General features: G+C 43.4%; 1 protein-coding gene across 1 annotated transcript in view; it reads left to right on the forward strand.

Annotated features, from left to right (window-relative positions):
- LOC109869684 (von Willebrand factor A domain-containing protein 5B1) overlaps positions 1–10,158 on the forward strand; it is a 49,733-nt gene extending 39,575 nt beyond the window's left edge. The window contains exons 17-22 of the mRNA XM_020459954.2: positions 1,738–1,875; positions 3,201–3,323; positions 4,031–4,102; positions 4,434–4,503; positions 6,774–6,897; positions 6,982–10,158. Coding sequence (XP_020315543.2) covers positions 1,738–1,875; positions 3,201–3,323; positions 4,031–4,102; positions 4,434–4,503; positions 6,774–6,897; positions 6,982–7,728 — 1,274 coding nt within the window. The 3' untranslated portion in view covers positions 7,729–10,158. The remainder of the gene's footprint in view (positions 1–1,737; positions 1,876–3,200; positions 3,324–4,030; positions 4,103–4,433; positions 4,504–6,773; positions 6,898–6,981) is intronic.
- Positions 10,159–11,440: the final 1,282 nt, after the last annotated feature.

An 11,440-nucleotide genomic window follows, 5' to 3' on the forward strand; every position in this document is an offset into this window, starting at 1 on the left:
CCCGACAGGAAGGGTGCAGGTAGGCTGGCCCATTGCTCATGGGGCCATTTCTCCCTAGCCGCCGTCCTCTCGAAAGCATGTAGGTAAGCCTCAATGTCATCAGCCTCTGTCAGCTTCAGTATAAACCTACTGGGTTTGGGACGAGAGACTGCTGCGCCTGCCGCTATGCCGGCCTGGGCGGCTGTCAGCTGGCTGAGTTCAGCTTGCAGGAGAGCATTCAAATATTTTTTTTTTACATCAGCTGACATCTCAAAGTGCTGTACAGAAACCCAGCCTAAAACCCCAAACAGCAAGCAATGCAGGTGTAGAAGCACGGTGGCTAGGAAAAACTCCCTAGAAAGGCCAAAACCTAGTAAGAAACCTAGAGAGGAACCAGGCTATGTGGGGTGGCCAGTCCTCTTCTGGCTGTGCCGGGTGGAGATTATAACAGAACATGGCCAAGATGTTCAAATGTTCATAAATGACCAGCATGGTCAAATATGCTTAATAATAAGGCAGAACAGTTGAAACTGGAGCAGCAGTACGGCCAGGTGGACTGGGGACAGCAAGGAGTCATCATGTCAGTTAGTCCTGAGGCATGGTCCTAGGGCTCAGGTCCTCCGAGAGAGAGAAAGAAAGAGAGAAAGAGAGAATTAGAGAGAGGACACTTAAATTCACACAGGACACCGAATAGGACAGGAGAAGTACTCCAGATATAACAAACTGACCCTAGCCCCCCGACACATAAACTACTGCAGCATAAATACTGGAGGCTGAGACAGGAGGGGTCAGGAGACAATGTGGCCCCATCCGAGGACACCCCCTGACAGGGCCAAACAGGAAGGACATTCTGGTGACGCTGTTCCGCCAGCAGCTCCTGATGCATAGACTGCTGTGCTATGTTCGCCTCCACTAGCCGTTTCACCAATTCTTCCATTGTGCTCTGTGTCTGTTTCGTTATTGAGCTTGGTTTGGCCTCTCCACATTCTCCACCATATGTAGCACACTCAAGGGTGTGGGGTTTCCACATCACCAAGTTCAATAACAAAACATACACCAGTAGCACAACTAGAATGCAAATGGGAAGTTTATTAGGGATTTTTGTACACTGGGAAAGAAGGGGGAATTCACCAATTACTTCACAGTCCACAAGCCATTCTCGTTGTCTGTTCCGTTCTCCAGGGATAATCCTAAAACTCGGGTCCTCAGCCAATGCAGTATACAAGTGGGGTAATCCGACAGTCCAGGTCACAACGGGTAGTCTCACAGATATTATTCTCTCTTCTCCCACTCTTCATAACACACGTTGCTCTTTCCTTACTCTGACCCTTTGTGCAGGCTGCTTCCTCCTTTAGCAGCTTTGCAGCTCTTTTCAGCAATCCCTGGCTTAACGATCTACAGCCTTGTCTATTTGGGGCAGGAAGTCCATATAAGGCTCGGGGGTGGAGGCAGTGGGCTGCAAGATATCTCCCCTCAATAACCACTCCCCTCACCTCTCCCTGCCGCCTGCCACAACGTTTATCACATTCCCATGTTTCCCCTAACTGCAATGTATGATACACCATTTTGAAGCTCTGAGTCTGTAGAAAGAAAAAACCTTGAAAATTTGACATAACCTGAATTCAGTCACAAATTGTATCCCTTGGAGTGATTGTCTTTTATTGTTTTGTTTTGGTAATAGTTTACTTCTTCAAATCAGTTTTATAATGGAATTTATGTAAATCAAAGATGATAAGGTGACAACATGTTATTTTCCAGGTTCTGGCAGAAGATGCCAGTTGTATGCCATCCACACCAGCAAGGCCTGTAACATTCTCAGTAAATACACTGCATTTGTCCCTGTTGATCTGGACACTAATGAATATCTACAGACCTTAATCGACTACATCAACCCAGGTGAGACACTCCTGTTCATTTTTATTTCACCTTTATTTAACCAGGTAGGCCAGTTGAGAACAAGTTCTCATTTACAACTGTGACCTGGCCAAGATAAAGCAGAGCAGTGCGACAAAAACAACAACACAGAGTTAAAGCTGAAGCTCGTCTGGAGGTTTGTTAACATAGTGTCCAAAGAAGGGCCAGATGTAAACAGAATGGTGTCGTCTGCGTAGAGGTGGATCAGAGAATCACCAGCAGCAAGAGCGACATCATTGATATTTACAGAGAAAAGAGTCTGCCCGAGAATTGAACCCTTTGGCCTCCCCATATAGACTGCCAGAGGTCCGGACAATAGGCCCTCCGATTTGACACACTGAACTCTGTCTGAGAAGTAGTTGGTGAAACAGGCAAGGCAGTCATTTGAGAAACCAAGGCTATTGAGTCTGCCGATAAGAATGCGATGATTGACAGAGTTGAAAGCCTTGGCCAGGTCGATGAAGACGGCTGCACAGTACTGTCTTTTATCGATGGCGGTTATGATATCATTTAGGACCTTGAGCATGGCTGAGGTGCACCCATGACCAGCTCAGAAACCAGATTGCATAGTGGAGAAGGTACGGTGGGATTCAAAATGGTCGGTGATCTGTTTGTTAACTTGTCTTTTGAAGATTTTAGAAATGCAGAGCAGGATGGATATAGGTCTAACAGTTTGGGTCTAGAGTGTCTCCCCCTTTGAAGAGGGGGATGACCGCGGCAGCTTTCCAATCTTTGGGGATCTCAGACGATACGAAAGAGAGGTTGAACAGGCTAGTAATAGGGTTTGCAACAATTTCGGCTGATAATTTTAGAAAGAGAGGGTCCAGATTGTCTAGCCCAGCTGATTTGTAGGGATCCAGAATTTGCAGCTCTTTCGGAACATCAGCTGGTGGGGGGGGGGGGGGGGGGGGGGGGGGGGGGGGCAGAGCTGTTGGCCGAGGTAGGGGTAGCCAGGTGGAAAGCATGGCCAGCCGTAGAAAATGCTTATTGAAATTATCGATTATCGTAGATTTATCGGTGGTGACAGTGTTTCCTAGCCTCAGTGCAGTGGGCAGCTGGGAGGAGTTGCTCTTATTCTCCATGGAGAAAGTTATTCTCCAAAACTTTTTAGAATTCTTGGTATGCATACGTTCACATTGAATGGATGGGAGTTTTTTTTAATGCTTATTTTAACCATTGACTCTTCTTCAGACCTTTATTAAAAATCAAGGTAACTTTGTCCTTTAATACCACAAATGTGAACAGTTCTAAGACTGCTGTCATCCTTTAGGTTAGGAAATACACTGTGTCTCTGTTGGGTGTTTCAGGTGAGGGTCTGAAGTGGGGCTCTCGCTCGGGGAGCAGGAAGAACCAGGTTTACTCCATCGGACTGGGCCGCTCCCAGTCTGGCTGCATGTCAGAGGAGGCTGAGGACGGGCATCTGCACCCCAGTAAGACCTTTACCGTACTACATAGTAGAAGAATGTGTGAAAATGTGTGACAGGTGATAGTTTGAAGAGGTCATACACCTGCCAAACAGACAGATCTGACAGGTTTTTAGTCATTTCTATATGAAAAGCTTCATTCCAAAACGCTATTTTCAGAAATGTTGAAATGTGCTTTTATTGTTTAAAGAAGTTATGAAATAGGTTGTGTGTTTTTTGACTATCTAATCGTGGCATGGGGTTGTGCAATGACAGACATGTATTTGTTCCAACTCTATCAATTGATGGTTTCATTTCAGAGGGACATATAATCATGTTTTTAGGCAAAACGCTATATATCCGCCTCACTCTCAGAAAAACAAGTAGTACTGCTAGGTTTTAATCAGTCAAATGTAACAAATAACTACATTAAATAAAAAAAACTGTACAAAGAATACATCTGTGAACAATATTTTAAAAGTTTGAATCAATACAGTAATGTGAGATCTGTATGTAAAACATTTACATTTGATATTTGAGTAATTAAGCAGATGCTCTTATCCAGAGCAACTTACAGTTAGTGCATTCATATTAACATAGCTAGGTGAGACAACCACATATCACAGTCAAATGAATGAATATGCTTTGAGTGTTTTACCTGTGTAGTATACTATTCATGTTGTCCACAGTGAAACTTTTCAAATGACATTGACCTATCTTTTTGCTGGGTTTAGGTGTGGAAGATGGGGCCTCTCCATGCAGCACCCCCTCATCCTCTGGCTGGGAAAGAAGCAGCTTTACAAATTGTGAGTTTTTATCTGGCCTGTTTTGCTTTCAAGGAAAATCACTGGCTCGCAAATAATATGAATGTCTTCATTAAAAAGCCCATTTGTTTTCTTATGGTCTACATTGATAGCATCTAAACATTCACACGCACAAACACACACACACACACACAAACCCCACACAGCTGCTAGATTGTGTTTGTCCTCTGCTGTGGCTTCCAACCTTCTGTGGGTGTCTTATCTGTGTACTGTGTGGTGGTGTCATGTGGAGTGTAGTCGTGATGCTCAGGGTAGAGGAGAGAGAGCTAAATGGAAAACGAACTGACTGTCTTTCTCTCTCTGTCTCTCTCAGCCCCCCAGAGGAGCCCGTCTGTGACCTCAGACCAATCACAGAAGTTGGTGGAGAGCCTCTTCTCAGCCAGGTGGGTGATGGAGAGGGCCAGGGTGGAGAATAAAATACTAACTAGACTGCTAATGTTGTCTCATTGCCAACTGATAATTGTTACTTCCTGTTACTCTATATTCTGAGGGCACCTGCTAGATCTAGTGACTTCGAGTTAGGACTGACCCCATTTAGTCGACTGGTTGATTGTTTGGTCGATAGGCGGTTGGTTGACCAAGATTTTTTTTAGTAGAGCAGGGGCAACTGGAGTGCGTTTGGAAAGTATTCAGACCCTTTGACGTTTTCCACATTTTGTTACGTTACAGCCTTATTCTAAAATGTATTAAATAGTTTTTCCCCCCTCATGACAAAGCGAAAACAGGTTTACATATTTTTGCACATTAGTATTCAGAGAATGATGAGGGAAACATTTTAATGTAATCCATTTTAGAATGTCTGTAACATAACAACATTTGGGAAAAAAAAACATTTTGGCTCATGAGACACCTGTCTGATTCCAGCCTGTCTGAGTGGACTAATCCATTGAATAGGCCATATGGATGGCACACCAGTATCACCAGTAGTACATTTAGCCTACCATTAATTTCCATCATTTCTCATCTACATTGTTTGTTTGGTTAAGGTCATTTCTGTTAATACATTCAATATATTAACTGATACAGTCTTACAAGGCTACACCTGTTTTTGCTTATTTCATTCCATTTACGAGTTGTTCATTTATTAATAGTCTTTTTCTTGGAGCGCTCCTGTCAATTTTGAGTAAGGACACCCATCTGATTACGTATAGAAGTAGGCCTAGGCTACCTGGCCTGGGCGCAAATGTAGGCCTATAAATGTGCCCATTTTGGGATCTGCTACTATTTCTGATTGTCTTAACTCACCATTACTGTGGAGCTTCTCAAGGTATTTTTTTCTTTTGCCTCAAACAGCAAGTAAACAAAGTCTGTTTTTACATCCATTGAGAGTGACAATAGTTCCTCAACATAGCCTATATAAAAATCTTTCAAGATTTCTCCCTTTCGATAACCACTCAGCATGAAAGGGGACAAAATGTCATGTGTTATTTTTTCTTTAACTAGAAATGCAAATTTATTTCTGATTCTAATAATACTATTAGACAGATCATACACGTAAAGTTAGCTAGTGAGCCAGAAAGCTAACGTTCGTTAGCTAACTAACAGTACGCTTTAACTTGCAATAAAAACGACTTTCTGACTAAATTAGAAACGTTTATCTGAAAATGTAGCTAGACTCTTACCTGTATACATGGATGAACATTTCACGGCAGACTGGAACCATTTAACTATGCTTTATTTGAAGCTACATCTTGTTTGGCCGATGTTGTGTCAAGTCACTCCGGTTCACACTGACCGTGGCGTGTGCAGAAAGTAGTCCATCACTTTTTCCAACTGAACTGTTGATAGCACCTGCTAAATTCAGGGCATCAATGTTGTTGAGAAAAGTAGCAAAAATGTTGTAGTTCTCGACGGCTAACGTTTTTTCTTTTTTTAATGGGGCGGTAGAAAGGACTAGCAACACATACTGAACAGCTCACGTTACAAACAGAAGCATTCTACATGGCAGACCAATCCAAACTCATCTCCCGGCATGTCCAGCCCATTCAGCCAATCATGGCTAGTGGTAAAATTCCTGTCTTTTTCCGTGGCTTAACCAACTAGGCTCGGAATTTCAAAAATGTATTTATATTTATGGATGGAATACAAGTTTGTTATTAAGGCACATGAAAGTTCAGATGTTTCAGAAGGCATTTCTACCAAAAAAACACATTTTGATAAGAAAATAAATGTTTATGTTCACATCCCTCTCCTCTGAAGTAGTGACATGCGACATATGCCTAGTTTCCTTAAACAAATCACATATATGGAAAAATACACGTTTTAACATTTTGACCAATCAACCAAAGATTCGTTTTAGTTGGGGACATCCCTACTTCGAGTACATTGTTTTTTGTGTGATGTAATGTCTCCTTTCTCCATTTCATGCTAATCTCACCCAGTCTTATCTCTCAGGCACACATTACCACTCAGTCACCTTTTTCAGCTATGCATCATTTGTGCATTTCCCAGGGTTGGAAAAATAGTTCACTTATGTTGAACTATAGGTATGTGCTGAGAATGGCAGGGTTATGCTAGGAGCAGGAAATAAGGGCTGCGTATGCTTTGTGATGTCACAGAGAAAATCCAGTGTATGTATTTGTGCTTACAAATGGCAATGAATGAAACTTGAAGTTGATCTTGAGATGCTGCATCTCTCTCCTGTCCTCTACAGACTGACTCTCAGCCGGACAAGACTCCTGACCCGGGCTGCCAGGGGCTTCATGTTTGGCTCAAACAGCAAAACCAGCAACTCTGTAGGGGAGAGCGAGAATGAAAAAAAAGACTACATTCCTCTGGTGCGTGGTCAGTGGTGACAAAACGTTTTCGAAAATATTAATGTTTATCTTTTTACACCCTACATCTCCCTCTCTCTGGTACAGGTGTCCTTACAGTTGGCGTGTGGTGCGTTCTGCCTGGACAGCGCTCTGTGTGAGGCCATCAATGTGCACATGGACAAGCTGAAGTGGACATCTCCCTTCACCAGCCACCGGGTCAGTCTGAGTCACCACGTCTCCCACTCAGCCAGTTGCCGCTCAGACAGCAGCACTGCAGAGGACAGCCACAAGTCCACCTCTCCGTCTCCATTTGAGAGCTCAGCTAAGGTAACAGAGACCAGCCTGGCAGGCCACCACCAGACTGGAGACCTGGCTGTCAGCAGCCACAGCCAGACGGGCCAAGGCCCCTCACACCTGGCCAGGAGTCTCCGGATGGAGGGTGGGCCAGGATCTTCTCTTTTCTTCCTGGGCGGCCCCTCCACCCCTACCACCTACGCCGAGCCCCCTCTCTACCCTCATTCCCTGACTGACGGCGGACGGGGCTCGGAGTCGGAGAGTGTGGAAACCCCCCCAGCAGCGCCCCTTGGGTCTGAGAAGAGGCTGGATACGGAGGGCATGGTGTGGGCCACGGCTGTAGCCCTGGCCTGGCTGGAGCACAGCTCGGCCAGCTACTTCATAGAGTGGGAGCTGATAGCAGCTAAGGCTAGCATGTGGCTCAGTGCCCAGAGCATCCCTGAAGGAAAGGACTTAGCCTCGGTCAAGTCTGCTGCCAACCAGCTCTTTATCATCCTCAGACACTGGGACGAGAACCTGCAGCTCAACATGCTCTGCTACAACCCCAACAGTGTCTGATCACATCGCATGCACCGTCCTCCACCCCGACATATCCAACTATGCTAACTGACTAACGCTTTACAAACAAAAAAATTGTATTTGCTGTTCTGATGATTTTGTTAGTGAGGTTGTTGTGAGCATTGTGTAGTTGGATTAATCTTATTGTGATAACTTCTAAACATGTCAGAAGCTTCTCAAAGGCATGCTTGTTGTCTCCATGTGGATGGATACAGACCATGCATTCACTAGCTATGGGTCAGTGAAAGAAATCCGAAGTGTTCGCGTAAACATGCTGTAAAGTTACTTGCTGACTGTTTACATATTTGAGAGAAAATATATGTTTTGTTTGTGTTTAATATGTCCATCATATTGATGTCCAATGATGAGAGAATCTGCCAAAACAATACCAATTATTAATATTGCATCTAATGTGTTTGCTCGTCACCATCATTTCAAAACCCATATTGTGATATAAAAATTAGCCTGGTAGCAGATCTGTTTGTGCCGTTTTGCCAAGTTTGCGAACTCCTCTTCTCATGTTTAATGTGTTTTTATTGTATTTTCATCAGCCATAAGTGCCTAACAATGATCCAACACAAACAACGATTGGTTATCTGGAATACGTATTTGGATGTTTTGCTGATGTCATGCATTGTCCATTCATCAACATGTTGTTTGAAATACTGTATTAATTGTGTTTCCTTATAAGAAAATGCTCAGCATGTTTTCTTTGTAGATGTTTTCGTAGTTCTGAATCATTTGATATAAACGTTTTCCTTGGTCCTTGTTATGTTTTACAAGGCATTGTGCTTTGCTCTCATATTTACTCATAAACTTGTGTTGTTTTACTCAGGTAATATTATTTTCCTCAGGCTTTGACATTGCATCCATCCCGCTGCATGGAAACCAGGTGTTTGTGTTTTAAAAGATGTATCAACAGTTGGAGCAAAGCAATTCCCCCACAGTCAACCTATTCTGCTGCATTTGGCTGTCGGAGATGAGATCTATGGTGTGTCTTAAATGTCTCCCTATTCCCTTTATAGTGCACTATATTTGACCAGGGCTCTGGTCAAAAGTATCTCACTGCATAGGGGATAAGGTGCCATTTGGGACGCATCTCTAGAAATGTCATAATGTAATTGTGATCTGTATAAGCTTATTGTGGTTGTGATGGCTGGCTTTACTTGTGAGAAGTTGTATTTTTCATGTTTCGAGGTCAAACATACTCTACATGACCAAAAGTATGTGGACACCTCCTTGTCAAACATTTCATTCCAAAATCATGAACATTAATATGGAGTCGGTCCCCCATTTGCTGCTATAACAGCTTTCACTGTTCTGGGAAGGCTTTCCACTAGATCATTGCTGCAGAGACTTGCTTCCATTCAGCCACAAGAGCATTAGTGAGGTCGGACACTGATGTTGGGCAATTAGGCCTGGCTTGCAATCTGCTTTCCAATTAATCTCAAAGGTATTCGTTGGAGTTGAGGTCAGGGCTCTGTGCAGGCCAGTCAAGTTCTTGTACACGGCATTGTCATGCTGAAACAGGAAAGGGCCTTCCCCAAACTGTTGCCACAAAATTGGAAGCACAGAATCATTGTATGATGTATCGTTAAGATTTCCCTTCACTGGAACTAATGGGCCTAGCCCGAACCATGAAAAACAACCCCAGACCATTATTCCTCCTCCACCAAAATTTTGTTTGCACTATGGTAGCATTCTCCTGGCATCCACCAAACCCAGATTCGTCCGTCGAACTGCCAGATGGTGAAGCATGATTCATCACTCCAGAGAACGCGTTCCCACTGCAGACAATTTTTATGTGTTACGCGCTTCAGCACTTGGCGGTCCCGTTCTGTGAGCTTGTGTGGCCTACCACTTCGCGGCTGAGCCGTTGTTGCTCCTAGACTTTTCCACTTCACCATAACAGCACTTACAGTTGACCAGGGCAGCTCTAGCAGGGCAGAAATTTGACGAATTGACTTGTTGGAAAGGTGGCACCCTATGACGGTGCCACATTGAAAGTCACTGAGCTCTTAGGCCATTCTACTGACAATGTTTGTCTATGGAGATTGCATGGCTGTGTGCTCAATTTTATCCACCTGTCAGCAATGGGTGTTGCTGAAATAGCCGAATCCACTCATTTGAAAAGGTGTCCACATACTTTTATATATATGTAGTGTACCTCGCCATTGCTGCTGTGTGTTTTGAAAAGATTGTTGACTGTTTGTTTGGGGCTGCATGTAATAAAATGTGTTTACTCATAAAGCCGTAAAAGTTTGTATTGAGACAAAGCAAAAACTATTGGTCCCATTGGTCACACAAACAATACAACGAACGTTACCCTGAATGGTGCAGTAGTGGTTTATGTCCAGTTTTATGTTCAGTTAATGACGTTTGGCATTTGAAAATAATTGCACCGAAAGGCAGTACAGTCGTGGCCAAAAGTTTTGAGAATGACACAAATATCAATTTTCACAAAGTCTGCTGCCTCAGTTTGTATGATGGCAATTTGCATATACTCCAGAATGTTATGAAGAGTGATCAGTTGAATTGCAATTAATTGCAAAGTCCCTCTTTGCGATGCAAATTAACTGAATCCCCCCCAAAATATTTACACTGCATTTCAGCCCTGCCACAAAAGGACCAGCTGACATCATGTCAGTGATTCTCTCGTTAACACAGGTGTGAGTGTTGACGAGGACAAGGCTGGAGATCACTCTGTCATGCTGATTGAGTTCGAATAACAGACTGGAAGCTTCAAAAGGAGGGTGATGCTTGGAATCATTGTTCTTCCTCTGTCAACCATGGTTGCCTGAAAGGAAACACGTGTCATCATTGCTTTGCACAAAAAGGGCTTCACAGTCAAGGATATTGCTGTCAGTAAGATTGCACATAAATCAACCATTTATTGGATCATCAAGAACTTCAAGGAGAGCGGTTCAATTGTTGTGAAGAAGGCTTCAGGGCGCCCAAGAAAGTTCAGCAAGTGCCAGGACCGTCTCCTAAAGATGATTCAGCTGCGGGATCGGGGCACCACCAGTACAGAGCTTGCTCAGGAATGGCAGCAGGCAGGTGTGAGTGCATCTGCACGCACAGTGAGGCGAATACTTTTGGAGGATGGCCTGGTGTCAAGAAGGGCAGCAAAGAAGCCACTTCTCTCCCAGAAAAACATCAGAGACAGACTAATATTCTGCAAAAGGTACAGGGATTTGACTGTTGAGGACTGGGGTATTGACTCTTTGCATCAACTTCATGTAATTGTCAAAAGCCTTTAACACTTATGAAATGCTTGTAATTATACTTCAGTATTCCATAGTAACATCTGATAAAAAAATATCTAAAGACTGAAACAGCAAACTTTGTAGAAATTAATATTTGTGTCATTCTCAAAACTTTTGGCCACGACTACTATTCATAGTCAGTGGATGTCAACTATGTACACTGAATAAAAATATAAACGCAACGCGCAACAATTTCAAAGTTGTTACTGTTACAGTTCATATAAGGAAATCTGTCAATTCAAATAAATCCATTAGGCCCTAATCTATGGATTTCACATGACTGGGAATACAGATAACTTTCAAACAAAAGTATGGGCGTGTACCAGAAAACCAGTCAGTATCTGGTGTGACCACCAATTGCCTCATGCAATTCACATAGAATTGATCAGGCTGTTGATTATGGCCTGTGGAATGTTGTACCAATCCTTTTCAATGGCTGTGCAAAG

The sequence above is a fragment of the Oncorhynchus kisutch genome, linkage group LG24 (genome assembly GCF_002021735.2).
Source record: "Oncorhynchus kisutch isolate 150728-3 linkage group LG24, Okis_V2, whole genome shotgun sequence".
Lineage (NCBI taxonomy): Eukaryota > Metazoa > Chordata > Actinopteri > Salmoniformes > Salmonidae > Oncorhynchus > Oncorhynchus kisutch.